Source organism: Lagopus leucura, unplaced genomic scaffold (assembly GCF_019238085.1).
Source record: "Lagopus leucura isolate 7727_CA_CO unplaced genomic scaffold, USGS_WTPT01 Super-Scaffold_1, whole genome shotgun sequence".
NCBI classification, from domain to species: domain Eukaryota; kingdom Metazoa; phylum Chordata; class Aves; order Galliformes; family Phasianidae; genus Lagopus; species Lagopus leucura.
This window is the reverse complement of record NW_024962250.1, coordinates 148,046-166,728: the sequence shown is the minus strand read 5'-3', so window position 1 is coordinate 166,728 and position 18,683 is coordinate 148,046. Positions and strand designations below refer to the sequence as shown.

Below are 18,683 nucleotides of genomic sequence, written 5' to 3'. Positions count from 1 at the left end.
CTGGCCTATCGCCGCCGCGCTCCCCGCCGCCCGCCCTCCTCATTGGTCAGGAGGCGAGCGCGGCGCTCTCAAAAGTTGCTTCTCTTCTGCTCGCCCGCCTCTGTGGTTGTGGAGGACTTGGAAGGTGGGGCTTGGGGCAGAGGACCAATAGGCAACTGGATTTTAATAGCAGGGAAGTGATGGACGCGGGAGGCAGCCAGTAGCGAGGAGGGCTCCGCCGGTGGAGCACTGTGATTGGTAGAAGCCGCGATATTTGGGACCAGGAGTGGAAGGGGGGAAAGAGCCGTGGTGGTGAGGCCTTCCTGGGTGAGAGGTGGTGAGGAGAGCCTGGGTATCGTAGCAGCTGGTCCTATGGGCTTGGGAAAGCCACCAGGGAGGTCCTCTGGGTTTGCATCTGTCTTAGAACTGTGGCTGTGCTTATTTGTACCCTGCTGCGAGGCACGAAGTGGGCTTCGGTCATCCTCTGTATCCTGGAAGGTTTTCATTTTGTCTCCTGTGTTTCAGACAAGGTCATGGCGGCAGCCGACGGTCCCACGCAGCTCCTGGAAGTGTGCGGGCAGAGACTGTCCCGATTCCTTCACGATGCTGAGCACAAACACTTGGCCTGGCTGCGGGAGGTGGAGGAGCAGGGCTTGAGGATGCTGGATAGGTAGGGGTTGCCCTCCAGGGAGCCTCCCAGGATGCTCTCGAACACGGAGAGCACAAAGCTGTGTGTGCTCCTGCCCGCTGGTGGCGCAGCCCTGGTGTAAGCCTAGGGAAAGAGCGTTGTTCAGCTGAGTGATGGATTTAATGTGGCTGTGTTTCGCAGCTTCATTTAGGCATTAGTGCCAGCTGGTGTTACATCTCAATTGCTTCTCCCCTGTTGCTCTTAATGGGTGAACATTGCTATGGCTGGGTGGCGGGCAGTTAGCAGTGGAAAGCAGCCTCTGCGTTCTGCATTTCAGCATTAACTTCAGAGCTGAACCTGGCCTGATGCCCAAAACGCCATCCCAGAGGAGACGGCCTAGGAAGAGGCAGTCTTCAGCTCTGAAAGATGAGAATGAGCCAACCAGGAGGAGGTGGGTGAGTCTGGCTCTGCTGCATGTGGCGTTTAACAGTGAAATGAGATTTTAACTGTTTCTGCATATGCGTACCCAGAATAGCTGCTTGTTTTTTGATTTAGTAAATATTTAATTTAAAATGGTGTGTCAAGGTCAATCAACACTTTGATTCTTGTGAAAATTTAGTAGAGGATTAGTTGTCCCTTTGTGTTCTTTCTGTTTGTTTAAAAACAATAAATATCTTTTTCTACTTTCTTGTTTGCTTGAGTTTTCTTCTCATTTAATTTCATGTTTTTTTCAGCACAGCTTTCAACCTGAGGTTGCTCCCGTGTTCACTCATCTGAGAATGTAGCCTGCTAGAAGGAATGTGCAAAAGTGTCATGCCTATTGTGTTATTTAAGTTAGCAGATAAAAAGGACTGAGAGGGGTTTGGGATGAAACACATAGAAGTTCCAAGTGATTTGGTATATAACCATCCTTACTGGATTTGTTTTTCAAGATTAACCCTAAATAGATGGAACCTAAAGCTGTGCATCTTATCTACTGCAAGTAGACTGCAGAAGAAATGTAGCTTGCATTGTGCTTTTTACCTCATGCTCTTAACAGCTTTCTGTGTAGACAGTGCCACTGTTCTGTCACGCAGCCTGCCCCTTTGCTGCTGCCCAAGAGAGTTTCTGCAGCTTGAAGATGGAAGCAACAGTAGTGATGGCAAGCTGCCAAACTTCATTTTCTTATTTCCCTTTCCTGTACCAGTGAAGATATTCACTGGAAAGTAAGCCAAATCTCATTAAGTAGAAGAGGTAAGGAGGTGGATAAATGGAGGAATGCCTTTCTTCGTGACAACTGTTGTCTGCAAATGGATGCAAAGAAGGGATTGTTTGGGGAGTGATTTGGTTTTGATGTTAATTAACTTCCTTGATATACCTTCATGGTGGCCGACTGCATCTGCTTTCATCTTGTGGTTGGGACAAGGTGGTTAATAACTCTCTTTTCAGAGAAGCATATGCTGTGATCTGAGGGTAGGCGTGCTGATAATTGCTTTCATGTGCCCTAACCCAGTAACTGGATATACAGTAATAAACTGTGTGGTAAGGCCCTTAACTTTTGATAACCATGATGAAAAACACCACAGGAAAGTTAGAACTGAAAGACTGACATAAGCTAGACATGGAGGATGGAGAGAACAGCAAGAATAGTAAGGAAGCGTGGGAAGTTCATGAATGTATGTGCTGAAGGAGGGCAGGAGGAGAAAATACTGCAAATCTAAACATGGAGAGTTCTGAAGCCATACTGTTAGTTTTCAGATAGCAGCTAGATAGCAGCTTGATTGCTTCCATAAAGATGACAAATCTTGCATGTGTTTTTTCCTAATTTAAATTTAGCTTTGAGAAAGATCTGCTGATGTGGCAATGTCTGAAAGGTTGGATGATCATCTGTCAACAGGAAGTTCATGTCAGAGTTAAGCACATTAATCCTGCAGGCTCAGGCCATTGTTTCCATTGCTATGGTTCCCTCAGTACATATTTTAGAAACCACTTATTAGCATGCTGATGAATTTCCCAATTAATAGCCTTGTTTTTGTGAACTTTAGCAGGAAGTGATGTTTATTGCTGGAGGTCAGAATGAGAAATTAAGAGAACAAAATTGGAAGGAATGCAGAGGGAATCAATCTGAAGGCTAGTTGTGAGTGTTCTTCCACCAGGAACTGTAAAGCCTTGCTCATTTAACTAGTTTATGGTGCCTTGGATTTTTGTAGCTCTGTTTTCTTGCTGTTAGCCACTTCTACCTTGGCTCTCAACTTTGTTTCATGTCTGAAACACTGAGGTTGTCTTCTGGTTTTGCCCACTTAATCTTCTTGACTCGTTGATCAAGTAAATGGCTTCATTATCTCTTGTTAAATTAGCTAATGCAAAGCATTTCAAAGCTGAATTTTCACTGTGGAACTTCCCCAAACCAAAAATCTAAAATTCCTTCCCGTGTGGGTGTCTGCGCTTCACTTGGGGCAGGGAGTGGGTTGTACCAGTATGATTTTTACTGTCCCCTGACATCAGGTCCAGCTGGGGCTGTGGGTTAATATCCACGAAGAATTGCAAGTGTCCTGGTACCTCAGCTGCTGCTGGTTGTGTTTTTAGATGCAGCCTTTAGTTGCAAGTAAATTTAGTATCCTTGGCTAAATCTGCTAGAGTGTGTGAGAGATTTCAAGGTTTTTTTCTCCTGCATTTAGCCAATGACAAAAGGTGTGTTGTAAGGGGAAGTGGATGTAGGGAGGAAGGCTGTAGGTTTGCTGCGAAACTTGTCTTTGTTTTGTTTTGAAACGGTTTAGGAGTGGGAGATTTCTGCATTGTTTCATTTGTTCTTATTTAAGGTTGTCCAGAAGGAGAAGCAGTGTCAAGCTAGCATCTTCCAGGCCAAGTTCCCAAAGATGCTGCAGCAAAGAGCATCCCCAGAATCCTAGCTGTCAGGTGAGGTCTGAGACCAACACTGCAATGGAGCTTCCAGCACTGCCTGAGAAATTGCCAGCAGAAGCACAAAGTTCCATGGTGGAAGTGGATTGCAATGACTGCCCTCAGGCTGAGTTACCTCCACAGCAAGACAGTGCTGACTGTGGTGATGCAGACTCTGAGGCTGTCCCAGCAGAGCAGGTGTCCCTGGAGGGTGCAATCAATGAACTGCATGAGGTGCCTGCTGTCAGTGCAGTCCCTCATGACCAGACAGCAGTAGAGGAGGAAGAGACCATTGAACGAAAAGCAAGTACGTCCACTCCCAAGGCTACTAGAAATAGGCATCCTGCCATGCCCCAAGGAGATCTGTCGTCTCAAAGCCTAGAGAAGGTGCTTCTCCAGGACTCCAACAACAAAATGACCATAGTGACATCCAAAACACGACGCTCTGGACGCCGAAGCTGTGTGGGTGGCACCCACAAAAGCCATGGGACCTCCTTGGCTGAAAAATATTCTCTGGCCAGCAAAAGAGAGAGCATGATCCGCAGATCTATCAGCAGGGCCATTGCAAAGAAGGCAGCAGCACAAGAATCTTCCTCTGCCTCCAGCAGAGTGAGCTGTAAGTTTTCTGTTATTGAGTGTGTTCTTTTGGCTAAGTCAGCTTCTCAGCTCTGCTGTAAAGTTGCTCATCCATATTAACTGCAGTTCCTCCTAGTTTCCACAGCAGTAGGTTTTGTGGCTTCTATCCATTTAGGGTGCAATCCTCGGGTCCTCATCTGCTGTCAGGGTGAGCCTCAGGCTCTGTTCTACTGTGGAAGGAGTATAAGGTGGGGCACAGGTACCGGAAACTGAGTCACAGGAGTTGCAGATGACTTAAAAAACAAAACAGAAAGCAAATAAATGCAGAATAGAAGGGAAAATACATCCTCGTGGATCCATTCTAGGTATGTGTGTGGTTTGGTAGCTTATTGCCTTGAGGCTACTGCATTTCCTGCAGAGGGTCTTTTAGTAGGAGTGTCTTTTGTGGATTCTTTTGAGAAGCTGGAAGAAGATGAATGTGTCTGCTCTCTGAAATTGGCAGAGGAACTCAAATGCTTTCTGGGTGAAGATGAAGCTCATGGACAAAGAACTAAATAGCACAGTCATCTGAGGAAATAAGATTCAAAAGTCCAGCACTGTGTTTTTCATATCCCTTGCTCTCGCTGCTCCTGACAAGGCTAGAAGGCTTTCAGATTTGGGCTTTCTAAAAATCATTGTTTCTGAAACCAGATTGGCTTCTAATAAAGCACTAATGCCTTTGGTATTTAGTTTTGTCAGCTTTGAGTCACACTGTATCTAGGCATTTGTTAAAACACTTTCATCTAAGTGATGTTGGGAGGGGAAATAGAATCAGCCCAAATCGACCAAATCTCTGCATAAAATTGTGCAGGGAGGCAGAAACTGAAATCAATTGACTGGGAAATGATATCTCTGTGACACAGGCATCAGTATGTTTGTGCAGCTGGAGCAGTCTGCAGACAGTGGAGCTGCTGCTCCAGTTCTCTGCCTTCCCAGCCTACACCAGTTTGTCAGTGACACTCGAGGGAGGTGGTAGTGTTCATGTGGAAAGCTGAGATGAGCAATCAGCGTGTTCCCTGGGAGAAGTCTGCACAGAGACCTGAGCTCTACCACTCACGCATTGCCACTGTTGGAAAGCCTCAGATTGAAATCCCCAAGATGGCTTTTGTTATGCTATTTTTTTTTTTCTTTCCCCTCTAGGTCAAAGCTCCTTAGAGGTTTTTGTGGAAGAAGATGTGACCAATAACTTGAGGTGAGGCTACCATTTTAGCAGGCAGGAAGAGACCACAAAAAAAAAAAAAGCCTGCAAAGAATACAGAAGCTGTAGGGGTTGCTTCTGTATTGCAGGACTGTGGTTTTGTAATTGACTGTTCCAGGTGATGTCATCACCTGGAGTTTGTTGATATTTCCAAGCTTCTGTTGTTCAGACACAGCCCATCCTTTTCAGAAGCTTGTTCATGCTAACAGTGAGGTTGATCACTGCATTAATGCAGGATCCAGCGCTATGCCTCAGGCTCTGAGAGCCTGCTAGCAATGGCTCTGTCTTTATCATGTGAATCATGTCCTGCAGCCATTGGCTTTAACCAGCTTCTGGATGCCAGGGGATGCTGGAGGTTAGTCAGCTTGTCTGATTTGAAAGGTGAACAGGTAAGATGCTCTCTGGCTGAGGTGCACAGAACTTTGTTACCTCCTGCATGGAAGTACTACAGGAAAAGGGGAGAACAAAGCTCACTGTATTATTCAGCAGTGTAATTAAACAGTCCATCAGAGGAATTTACAGTTCCATCTCTGTGTGGCCTGGCTCAAACAGGTTCCTGCCTTTATCTGGATATACTTAACACTTGCCTGCCTTTTCCTTGGGTACCATATGCTAGCTTCATCGTATTTGCATTCCCTATAGTTCATCTTTCTGAATGCTGTCCTGGTAGAGGTGCACCAAGGACAAAGCAGTGTTTCTTTTACTTCAGAGAACTGAAATAATCAAGATGCTTTCTTTTTTGCAGAACTGGACTGGAACTGAACTCCCCAAGTGAAAAGGTGAGTTCTGATGGATGACCTGCTGATCTTCTGCAGAGCAGCTGGAAGCATTATGACTGGATGTGAGGAGTGCAGCCCAGGATTGATTATATCACATCGCTTCAAGCTTAGCAAAAGCATTGCTGAGTTGGATAGTACAGCCTTTCTAATGCTTGGGCAGCTTGTTATGCCTGTCGGCCACAGCTCCTGGTGGATGGACACCTTTTGTGCCTTGCTAAGGCCTCTTTAAGATGGAGCTTTCATAGGCTGTTGGACAGATTCCCAGGAGTCTGCAAGCTTTTGCCTGTCATCTGGGCATGGTGATTGACTGTGTATATTCTTAGCAAGTCTTTGTTGCCTGGCTGATTTGAATTACAGGATTCAGAAGGGCAGTTCAAGTTAATGTGCTTTATTTTACCAGAGAGGCTGTGACGCGACAAGCTCACGTAAGTCTTCAATGCTAGCAAGACAAAGAAACTCAGCCTATCCTTTGAACTGGCAAAAATATCTTGTATGATTGCACTGTAAACCAGCTTATCTGAAAATTAGCCCAGCAGAGAAAGGGGCTGGCTCTGCCTCCAAACAGTTCACTGGTGCCTTTGGGAAGCTGCAGAAGGATGAGTGGACAGCTGGTTCTACTGTGGGTGATAGTAGCTTAGCAGGTAGGGAAGGGCACATCCTGCGTGTGTGTGCAGGCAGCCTGTATGCTGCTTCAATGACTTGGTTATACTCCTGAGAATATACTACCAATGGTATTTAAAGTGTATCATTATACTGTAGTCTTAGATACTTTAAAGGGATTTCTTTCTTTCAAGAATAGAATATCTGTAGTTGGAACTTGTCTCCAAAGCGCATAGAAACTGTCCTTTATTCCAGAGGCACTTCATTTGACCTAAAGTCAAATCAAAGTGTCCTACTGTTGATGAGGAAAACGCTGGGCAACAGTCATCGTACCAGCCTTGGTGGGAGTTTCACAAGCAGGGCCCTGTGTTACTGAATTGAATCAGCATGTATCTGTCTAGCACGACTCTGGTTGGGTGGAAGAATCCCTAGGCTAGCAGTAGGCTTGCAGTTGGGAGTGACTGGGTTGTTTTTCTTCTTTTTTCAGGATTGAAGGTTTGTTGCAGTCTTGTTCCTCAGGGCTAAGCTAATGTTTGTTTCCCTTTCCTTTAGGCTCCTGAAAACTTGTTCACTTCAAGCAAAAGTGAAAAAGATGTCAGCCCTCCTGCACAGCACTTGTCTCCTGAGCAGCAGACAGAGAATAATGAAGGTAATGTTAAGGTAGTCTTGTATTTCTTGTATGAGGCCTCAGAGGAACACAGACTAAGGGTTCTACATGAGGTATGTGGGAAATCTGGGATTTGTGCTGAAACAAAACTACACTTGACCAGTCAATATAGTTTTTTCAGGTAAACCTGTTATCTCCTGAGGAGGTGAGGCATGCAGTTAGATAAGCAAGGACATCTTGTAAATCCTTGCCAACGTTTGTATCCAAGCCTTGAGACAAACATGGTTTAGTCAAACTTCATTCTTCATAATGAATACGTGGGAACACTTGAGACAACTCTCAGATTTGTTCTCTTCTACGTATAATACTCTGCTAAAGTACCTTGACAACCTTGTCATCTTTGGTCTTGCATTCGGTGAGGATTTAAACATCTTACTTATTTACTGTGCCTCAAAGCAAGGACATGGAGATATTTAGAGTGTCCTCTGTGGGATCTGTAGGATTTCATAGCAGCCATAGCTGGAATGGAATTAAGAGTACCTGCGGTCTTTCTGGTGAGACAGGTTGTGCCTAATCAGAAGGCTCTGTACAAGATGCATTCTTTGATAGCTGTGTACAGTATTCAAGGTAGCCGTCTTGGCTTCTGTGTTTGCAGTTTGGTTATGTGCCATGGGGCTTTGAGCTGGAGTAAGAGCCCTGCAGAATGCCTTGAATGTGGTGTTGACTACAGGTTTCTTCACAGGAAGCTGTGTAAATCCCAAGAGTGAAGCCCAGAACAAGAACCAAGAACAAGCCCACTGTGCCAAGTCCCAAGAGAATCCTTCACGCCTATGGTATGAGACCTTTGCAAGAGAGGAATGAACCTATGGTCTGGGAGGAGTTAGGCTCGGCCTTTTTAAATAATTTAAAAAGCTTAGGGTGTTTCCCTTCCTGTCCCCTCCCCAGAGGAGTCTTGAAATCTTGTGTTGTGGGAGTTCTGTGTGGTTTCTCTGGCCTTTTTTGCTCCCTGAGCCAGACCTGGATCCCAGATGGATTAATTCATGCACAAATCAGCAAAGATTACTAAAACAGCGCTGTTACTTCACGGTTTAAATGCAGCTCTGAGTGGTTCATGAAGGGGTGGTCTGGGAGTAGCTTCAGACAGCAACCCAAGCAGGTGACCTACCTATTTATTTTTATCTTGTGCAAGTGTCTGGAATGCCTGACTTATTTTCTCGCTGCTTATATTACTGATGTTTTATGTGAGATGTGAACTGCTTTTAGCTTTGTCCTTAGTCTGTCCTGTTAAGTTTTGCTGGGGTGGATTTGCTGTGGATGATGGGTGGGAAGGGAGAGTAGCAGTAACCTCTGTTCTCATGTGGGTGCTTAACTATGTTACCCATATGTGATGGGTCAGAATCTGCAGCTTTCCTTGGAACTGTTGCTGGATTGGGCCCCAGCTGTGCAGTAAGATGGTCCCCCTGTTTCCCACTGAAATTAGTGGGTGCACATTGGGGGATTTCTGACAAGGGTCATGTTTCTGTGAATGTCCAAAGTGTTTATAAAGCTAATGAAACCCTGCCAGTGAGGTGGGTGGGAATAGCTAGTTGCTAACACGTGTGGATTGTGTCTGTCTTTTGTTGTTGATACCAGATATGATATACATTGCTTTCTGGGAATTAGAGTGAGGAATGAGAATGGGAGTGATGTTGTGTATCGCTCATCTGAAATTTGAGTGTTCCCTTACCAAGTTGTCAGGTGCCTTTCTTGTCCATAATTAATGACTAAATGGTGCTCCTGCTCCATAGTTTACTGACTCCTAGGAGGCCGAACTGGTGGTAGTGGTAGGGAGAGGGATCTGTGAAACAGTAAGTAAATATTCCTGTTAATACTTGAGGAGCTTAATGCAGACTTCACGTCCCTCTTGCTAATGCCAACAGGACAAGAAGCTATAAGCAAGCAATGGGTGCTGTATGGAACCGCCAGCATCCAGGAGGTGGTGCCCACTCCCCTCTGGATGACAAGCATGCGAATTCTGCAAACCTGACTCCACCTTCTGCTTCTCCAGCTAGCAAGGTGAGTCTTTGCCATAGCCTCTCATTGCCTTCCTTTCCCTAGCAGGTGGTAATTTCCTTCTATCTTTTCCTCTCAGGTGGTTAGACCATTGAAAAACTTCCTTCAGGCTGTGCAGAGAAACCAGCTACTTACAACCTCTGGGTCCACAGGACATGGAGGTGTCATAAAGAATTTCATCAAATGCAATACTCCCACCCGACCTAATCTTAAGGTGCATCAGAATTCCACTTCCCCTCACAGAGATGGAGGAGAGGATCAAGGCTGGGGGAGTGGCAGGATGACTGTTTAGAAAAGCGCAAATATATTCCTGGTTCTGTTGGCTGCCATGGATCAGTGTAGGTCATAACAGCAAATTGTCCTCATGATTCTACCTCAGCCTCCCCAGTGGAGGGAAACTGTTTGGACAGTTGAAGCAAGGCAAGACCACAAACACTGTTACTAGCCAGGGTTTTGTGTTTAGTACCAGTCATCAATCTGTCCTCAGATGCAGAGAAATCTCGCTGCTTTGCCTATAGTCAGCAGAAACACTTTATGTTCTAGAACTGTTCAATTGTGGTAAAATGGGAAGCGTCTCATTTCACAATGGGAATCTGCCTTTGTGTCACATAATTGGCTGCTTCAGGGCTGAAAGACAGACTGTGGGGTCATGCAGTGGGTTTCCTAGCGTGTACTTGAAAGGAGCTGCAGCTAACAGGGGTGGTGCAGGCTTCTGGTATTTCTTACAAACATTCATTGTGTGTCTTTTCTCTACAGGGAGACTTTGTTGTAAGTAATGACACATTTAACTGTGGGGTTGGAGGACTATAGCGGTTGTGCTTCTTGTCTCACAACACTAACAGCTCTTTCTTCTTGCATTGGCATCCACACAACTCTTCTATCCAAAAATGTAAACTGATCATGGTGGTGGTGAGGTGGCAGGATCTCCTGTGCAGGTGTATTCTGCCAGAGCTGGGAACTGCTAAGAAACCTTTTTGGCCTCTAAGCATGACTACTTGCACTCTGTCTCCCTCCTTCTTCCACTCGCTGACATAGGTAACACTGACCTGGGCACGAAATGTTTACTACAGGCAGCCGCCTACAGCTGCAGAGTGCTGGGTAACTTCTCTTACCTGAAATGTATTCTGAACAGCTGAAAGACTTAAGTGTTTCCCTGCCATCCCCATGACTCTTCTGCTCTGAGAAGGTGGTGCAGTTCAATAAGTGCTGCTGCCAAATCTGCATTGTTTCTTATCTACTATTCACTTTCCATCCCTGTGTGTGGGCGAACATGATAGGGACTTCTTTGTTTAGCAGGCAGCTTAGCCTCTAGCTGCTACTGCACAAGCAGCCTGAGGGTAGAAACAGGACCCAGCAATTGGTATAGTCTGAACTCATCTCCCTTTAGGAGAAGGAGCGACAGAGACTGGAAAGTCTCAGGAAGAAACAGGAGGCTGAGGAACAAAGGAAGAAGAAAGTGGAGGAAGAAAAGAGACGGAGACAGGCAGAAATGAAGCAGTGAGTTGAGTCCCTTACATCCTGCTCCTTCCCTGGTTCAGTGCAGAGTTGCCTTGAAGTCTTTCTTTTCTTTTTCCTGCCAGGCAGGCAGTGTTGCTATACCATGCTTTGTGCAGCCCGCCCAAAAGGAACATTTAGTAGATGATCCCTGGGCTCATACCTGAAGCAGGGCTGCTCATGGCTTGCTGCAGTAATAACTGCATCAGTGCAAAGCACCTGCTGATTTCTGGTGGCCTAAATCCACATGTGAGCTGAGGTTAAGCTCAGACAAAGCAGTTTGAGCAAAATAATTGTTTTCTCATGATCCGTGGCAGGCTGCTGCTGTGTTAGAAAATGAGCCACAAAGTCAAGTTACTACCGTAGATCCTTGTTCCCTTATCATCCTCTGTGTTAGAGCAAACAAAGCTAACAGGCCCCTCTTGCACACACATTACTCAGGAAGAGGGAAGAACGACTGAGGAAAGCACTGCAGGCTCGAGAGCGAGTGGAACAAATGGAAGAAGAGAAGAAAAAACGGATGGAACAGAAGATTTTACAGAGTGATGAAAAGGTTAGAAGCCTGACTAAGCTTTGAGCCATTCAGAATAATGAAATTATCACAGTGAGCTGTGAGATCAAGCGGGTGCAAACAGGCCACTGGCATGATGTGTGCAAGCACAGGGCTGCTGCTCACGGTGACTAATCAGGTGGTGGGAAAGTCTGCATCTAAAATAGGTTTTGAAATTCTCTGTCTAACAAGGAGAGGCTTTTGTTCTCCATACCTCTGCGATTCTACACGTTCCTGTTCTGACATGCAGTGTCTGTAGTGCTCTGTGTTCAAGGAATGTGGCCGCATCCCTTGACTGTCCTGTGAACAGACCCAGCAGTGAGACAGTGTCATCTAGTTGTTTGTACCGCATTACAGACAGTGAAACCACAGTGGTTGCAGAAGCATGGCAGGAAGGAAAAGCTACCAAGTGAGCAAGGAATGCTCGTGATTAGTAGATGCGGCAGCAACAACTGTGTGTGTTTCATTTTGTGTCTGTTTTTAAGGCTTTGTCTCCTCCCTTTTTTTAAGGACAGATAGAAAAGAAGTATGCTAGCATCAGCCATTGATGACAATATGTGAACTGCTTTTGTACAACAGTACAGGCTCTTCAGAAATGAGGGAGGCTGTGTTAAGCTAACCTGGATGGAGCTCCAGGAGAATATATGGTTGCTCACTTTAAGGAGTGGGCTAGACTGACTTTTGGAAAAGCTCAGCCCTAGAAAAAGAATAATGCAGTGACTGGGACAGCTCTGGCAAAAGCACAGTATCTGTGGCTCAGGTTTCAGGTCCTCAATTCATACTGCAGTACTGCAGCTCAGCTGCAGCATACAGCATTTTGAGATAAAACACAAGATGCTAGATGTCCTTGTTCTGCAGAGAATCACATACAGGGTGAAAGCTTGTATTCTGTATATCTGTAACAGCTTCTGTGCTCTTCTTTCAGCACTCCAGGTGGTGGGTTTCTCATCACATGACCTGTAGTAAGTGATGGACTTGCACAAGGTTGGTGCTAAATACAGTGCATGTGTGCCTGGTGCTGGGTTCTCAGTCTTATTAGAATAAGACTGAATGCCAGTCTTCATACTGAAGAAGCTCTCCCTATCCTCCCTACCCTCCATTTGGTAAATGAGGGGTGGTGGAGCAGATGCATGGGGCTTTTTCAGGTGCGTCTCTCACAGGTGCGGGAAGAAAAGGTGTCTGAGGAACGGAGCAAGAAAAAGCTATCAAAGAAACCTTGGGAAAGTGATGTGCGGAAGCAGAAGATACTGAAGTTGGTAAGAACAGCTCTAGATCCCTCCTGCATATAGAAAAGGAAAGGAATCCATGCATTGATCTGCCTGGTTGCACAGGGAGCAGTTACTGCCAGGAGCCATGGGGATTTGGGGAAATCGAAGTATCTGCTGCAAGGTTTCTGTCTAGACAGTTAATGCTGGATTTGAGCACCTGGGAACCTGTGGAGACAGAAAGGAAATACTGCCCAACTGGTAGCGAGTAGGCTGTGGAAGATAAGAAAAGGATTTAATGAGCATGATTTGTCTCAAAGCACCCATTTCATATCCACACCATCTTTTCCGACTTGAATTGGAGGGTTACAGATCTGTTTGTTCTTCAGGAGGAATGTGAACTTGAGCAGCAAGAACTGCTGCAGAAAAGGAGAGAAGTTGAAGTGGAAGAAAAAGGAAGAGTTCTGGAACTGAAAAATCTTGTAGGGCAGCAACAGGTGGAACAAACGAAGGAGAGGTATTAGCCTGTTTCTATTCTGGAGAGGGGGCCTTAGCAACAAGCACGGTGCAGCAATAAATATAAACAGTATTTCTGCAATTGGGAATCTGATGTGTCAGGTGATTCCAAAGGTTTGGGGTGCTAAAGCAAGAGCCTGTAAGAAAGCTAGGAGGGAAGGCTGGAAACATGCTTTTCTGTGTAACTTAAGTATAATTTTGTTTCCCAGGGATCTCAAGCAGCGTGGGAAAGAGAAGGTCCCCTATTCACAGATGGAGTCCATGGTGTTTACTGATAAAAACACAACGGTGAGGCTTTACAGTGGCTTGTGACAAACTCTGTTGTAAAGTAGTAAGGCATAGAACATGCAGACTTTTTTTTTTTTTTAAGATGGGACTTGCTTTCCAAGTTCTTCGTTACTTCTTTTTGTTCAAGGTTAGCTATTAGTCAAAGCTGCTTGTTGCAAAATATCATAGTAATATTTTATTTCCACTTTAAATAATCCCTCACTCATCTGCCTTCTGCAGCATTTAAAACAGTTTAAAACATAATCAAACTCCCAAATGGTACCACTCTTGAAGATAAATTCTTTCTTCTTTTTTGTTCTGACTGTGCTTAGTTTAGAAGTTGTTAGCCCTGGGGTTCCTATTTTTGCTATATAAACTTAATGAACGTTTGAATTCCAGCATATAACCAGCAACTGGGCTGGTTACTGGTTACTATACTGGGGCATGGTGAAGCTTCTCCAGGTAAGAGAGAAGCTGAATCTAATTTAGAGTGGCTACAGCTCTTCCTCTTGTGTTAGCTTCTCCCCTGTTAAGGAGAGTGGCAGATGAAACACCTGGATCAAGTGGTGTGGGTTGAAAAGGAGCTGAAGTACTGCAATGCTTTCCTCTTTGTTAGGAAGATGGAAGCCCAGAACATTGTGCCAGCTGCTTGGGCAGTAGAAGACAGGCAAGCAACCAGAATCCACTGCAGTGACCTCTAATAACTAGCTGAAAGTGATAAGAGTGCAGGCTCTAGAGACTTCACTGATCTGAATCTGAGCCAAGACAGCTGTCACTTTATCTGTGTGATTCTTAATTTCTTCCCCCTCACCCTGCTGAAGACAAAGGAATAGAGAATTTCTTCAGAAAATAAATTCCAGATATAGCCTGCTTGTTTTGCTTGGGTGAACATTAATGAATAGCTTAATTCTTGTATCTTGACAGAAGGGACATGGTCTGCAGGAGCCCCAGCAGCAGCTGGCTGAAGAGAAGAAAATCGAGCAACCAGAATCTTTTACTGCTGCCTCCAGCACGTGGCTGAGCAAAACTGTGAAGGTGAGCTTCAGTTCCAGTGGAGCCCTTGAAATGGATCTGTGGTATCTGATTTGCTCTTATGTTTTGTTGTTAACCTGCTGACTTGGCTGTGATGAAGAAGGTGACCAGGAGATGAAATCCTCAAAATAGACTGTTGAGGTTTAACTGAAGTTGTGTAGAGTGAGGATGGAGAAGTTTTTCTTATCTGGTACTTAGCTGAGAGTTCAGCACAGGAGAAGATGAACGAAAAGCAATTGTTTTCTCCTTGAAAAGATGCTGGAAATGACCACAGGATGGCAGCACACCATGAGGTGTCAGTTTAGCTTGCAGAGCCTTCAGCTACACGGTAGCAGCACTGATTCAGGCTTGCCTGTGAAGTCTATTTAGCTACTTAAATCTCCAGATGCTTGTTTGAACTTGAACTGTTTACTCCTGAAGTCTGGAGGGGTGGAGAAAAAGCTGCTAAAAGAGTCAGTCAGCGCTGAGTGTCCCTTCTGACTGTAAATGCCTCTTTCTGACTGGTTTCCTGTGGCTGACTTTATTATGTATGTCAGTTGTAGAGAGTGAAAATCGGATCTACTGTCAAACATGTGTATGGGTTTGAGCTATAGAACAATGTGCAAAAAAAAAAAAAACAACCAGAAGAGGCTTACAAGTCACAGAATACAGTGACTGGTTTTGTACTTATACAGAGTAAATAAGCACATCTGTATTTCCTTGTTCCTGTACTTGGATTAAATGTGAAGAACACTGCAAAAAGAATAGTGGAGGTTAAGGGTCCTCTGGAGGTAGGTGGTCCAACACCTCTGTTCAAGCAGGATCATGTAAAGCAGCTTACATTGGACTGTTTTCAGACAGGTTTTCCTTATCTCTAAGAAAGTTGTTTTCTCTGGACAACCACAGTAAAAAAGCATTTCCTGGTGTTCAGCCAACCGCCTGAAATTCAGTTTAGGCTGCTCCCATTGCCTTTTGTACTATTGCTGGGCACTAAAAAAGAGTACTTGATTCCACCTTCTTTGTACCACACCTCTGTGATCCTAACATAACTACAGCTCTGCAACTGTAGCACTGTTTTATCACTGTTTTATCAGGTTTATTCCTTCTACTGTGCTTTCCACTGTACAGACACTTCAGAGACGTATGCTGGTAGTTTGTGGCAGTATCTCCATAATGATGCCTTTCCTGGCTTGTCCTCTGGTCAGTACTTCTAGGCATTTCTGCACTACATGCAACTGTCAGGTCTTCTAGACATTCCCTGTTCTTCACCACAAAGGCAGCATGTTCCTCCAGGCTTTGTCTTGTGTTATTCTGACCTGCAGCTTCAGAGTGAAATGGAACCCTAGCTCCATGCTCACCAGATGCTGGCAGGCAGTTCTCCACAACTAGAAAGCTGCAGGTTGAACAAGCAGCTGTTTGAGTTCTGCAGTTTGCAGTGCCTGCTCTGGTATACAGTTCTGGGCTTGGCTTTCATCAAGTCATGGTTTCAGAACAGATCTGGGAGGGAAAAAAAAAAAAAGCCAGAAGGATTTGAGCACTTCTGGAAATTTGAACCCAAATAACCTGTCAAAAAAGAATATTACAAGTGTTTCAGTTCTTGTGTAGGTGAAAATTTTCCCGTACACAGTTGAGTAACTTTTCTGCTCTCCTGTTTCTTGAACTAGGAATGAAAGTAAATGTGTATATCAAGAATCTGCTCTAGAAGGTCTGCTGTCAGTTCTTGTTTCTGGCTACCAACATGGGGCACTGTAAACCTCCCTCTTAACTCATGGCTTTGGGTTAGTGTGAGGGTTACTACCATAGATACATTAACACCTTATTGCTGTAGGATCTAATCTGGGATCTGAGTACAGCCTGTTTGTATTGCTAATGCCAGAGCTTTGAGATGCCTGCAAGGGGTCAGACTGGGTAAGCCTGCTCTAGTAAAGCAAACTCTTCTGTCAGGCTGCGAGGTATGTTTGCTGCTCTCATAAATGTTGTCTCTGTGGTTTCAGAAACCTATCTCCACATCCTGCTTAGCGCCTTCAAAGGGCACAAAAGAATCCAGGTCCCCCAATAACTATGGGATGGATCTGAACAGTGATGATTCCACAGATGATGAGAATGAACCTCGGAAGCCTGTCCCTGCCTGGGCTGATGGTAGGTGCCATGTTTGATTAGTCTTTTAATTCCTTCCCCGGGAAGCAGGAGCTCTCCAGATCTGTTCAGTATGATCTCAGCTTCCTTAAAGTACAGTTCAGGAGTGTGAGACTTCAGCACTGTTGGCAGCTGCTTGGTGAGAGGGGCTGGATCTGCTTTCTTGCAAGTGCTGTTGTGTCAAAGCTAAACCAAAGTTCTGTGTGTGTTTGGATTCAAGGGTGTGAGAGAATGGTGTGGGCTCACCAGTTTGAGGCAATCCCTCCCCCTGTGGTAAACCAAGGTGTGGCAAGTTTGGGGTATTTCTAGTGTGGTGACAAGTGACATAAAACAAATGTTGTTGGCAACCCAGAGATGGATGTGGTGCTTAAAGCTTTACAGTGAGCAGGAAGACTGTCTATTGCATTCACTGTGCAGGTTGCAGTGTTTGTTTAGGGGGTGTGGATGAAGAAGAGTAACTGTCTTGTGGGCTCTAAGGGAAAGGATACCTTAAGCAGAGCACTGACAACTTACTTGAGTCTGTTTCTCTGATGTGGTTGTTTTCATAGGGTCTCAGCTTAATCAAGCCATTCTGCACCAGTACTATCATCCAGTGAATGTTGACCAACTGTTTGGGTTGATAGCAAGCCCTAAGCTGGAAGATATTTTTGGCAAGAGCAAGCCTCGGTATTTCAAACGCACGAGCTCAGCAGTTTGGCATTCCCCACCTGGGCCCAAATCAACTTGTGGCATAGCTTGCAACTTCAAAAACTGAGAAAACAAATGGCTTTTGGATAGTGAGACATATTGGTTTTATTTTCTTAGCATGCAGATTGCTTACCATTTTAAACCTTTTTGTACAAAAATAAAACATTGAATAAAGTCCATTGATGCTTGTTTCTCTCCTTCCTCCTAAACTAGGATGATGCTGTAGCTGGTATGCTCTGAGACTGCTGGCTGTGTTTTGTGCAAGTGCAGATGTTTGAAGAGATTATATTGCTCCATTACGTATTTCCTCAAATCACTTGCAGGATCTTACCCAAGAAAGCTATGAAACTGCTGTGGGGATAAGTTTTTAAAAATCAAGATGGGGGGGAGGGTTTGTAATGTTTTCATAACCCATTCTGTACAACAGTTGTGTTTAACAATGCTTTTATCCAGCAGTATCTTTCTTTCAACCGTGCATTCTTCTGATCTCTTGTTACTGAACCAGAATCTTTTTCTTCATCTAGAAAAGTCTGTTCAGACTCTTTAAAGAATTTCAAAGTGTTGTGTAATTGGTTTGGCTTTTCTCATGGAAAAATGGAACCAAAGCTAAATTCTTAGTGCTGTTTTCCTAGGAGGCTTGAGGATACAGTCTTGCTTTTAGGCCGTAGTCAGATTTGTTTTGAAGCTGTGACTTAGAAAAGGTAAGCAGTGATTTTCTTAGGACTGAATTGAGATCATCTGCTCAGTGCCCCCTGCCTGTGCACGCCCAGGGCTGTGCTGAGTGGCAGCAGACTCCCTGCAGTGCATCCGGTGGCTCTGGTGCAGGTTGCCTAGGGACTGGTCTTGCATGCTGGGGAAGCTGCAGAGCATCCTAAGCTCCCGCAGAGCTGCATAGGGTTGGCTGTAGCTCCATGTTATGCATCTCACTGTCCTTACTGCCCCAGAGGGCAAGTCCATGCCATGGCTCGGTAATGACAATGATGCTCAAAAGAGCAGGTAAACCAGTTAAGCCCTGCAGAATGTAGTGATGAAGAATATATGAAAAAGCAAAGTCTCTGAGTGACAGCCAGGTCCCACATTGGCCATAGTAACCATTCCTTCCCTTCTCTTCAGTTCTCCTCTCTTGGGCTGTGTTCATGAGTACAGCAGAGAGTATATCACACCTTAGGTGATACAGGGTGGTGCTCTGGGATCTCATATCTCAGGCCAGCAGGTGCAGAGCTGGGGCTTACTTATTTCTGGGTGATTGTTGCTCGAGTGCCTAGAGATTACGAACATCCCCACTCCTATTACAGTGCAGCCCTGCACTGCCCTAGTACTGGACCAGTGATGTATGTTTTCCATGTAACTGACTCCACAGATTACCTCATTACATACAGCCAAGAAGGCAGCCACTTCAGGATCCTGGTAGAGGAAGAATCTGGAGGTCAAGCTCTCATTTGGGGCTGGCCAAAGGTGCCTGTGTGGAGGAGGAATGAGGTT

The 18,683-nt window shown here is 45.1% G+C and overlaps 1 protein-coding gene across 1 annotated transcript; it reads left to right on the top strand.

Annotated features, from left to right (window-relative positions):
- The first annotated feature begins 254 nt into the window (after positions 1-254).
- On the top strand, positions 255-17,378 carry LOC122178527 (inner centromere protein-like). Its single transcript, XM_042868681.1, has 20 exons — positions 255-306; positions 505-649; positions 945-1,058; positions 3,406-4,100; positions 5,240-5,291; positions 6,043-6,076; positions 7,229-7,325; positions 8,026-8,116; positions 9,203-9,338; positions 9,415-9,549; positions 10,092-10,103; positions 10,723-10,832; positions 11,271-11,382; positions 12,525-12,635; positions 12,974-13,101; positions 13,310-13,388; positions 14,292-14,402; positions 15,507-15,578; positions 16,373-16,517; positions 17,063-17,378. The coding sequence occupies exons 2-20, from the start codon at positions 513-515 to the stop codon at positions 17,266-17,268; spliced, it is 2,577 nt and encodes an 858-aa protein (XP_042724615.1). The 5' UTR covers positions 255-306; positions 505-512; the 3' UTR covers positions 17,269-17,378.
- The last annotated feature ends 1,305 nt before the right edge of the window (positions 17,379-18,683 follow it).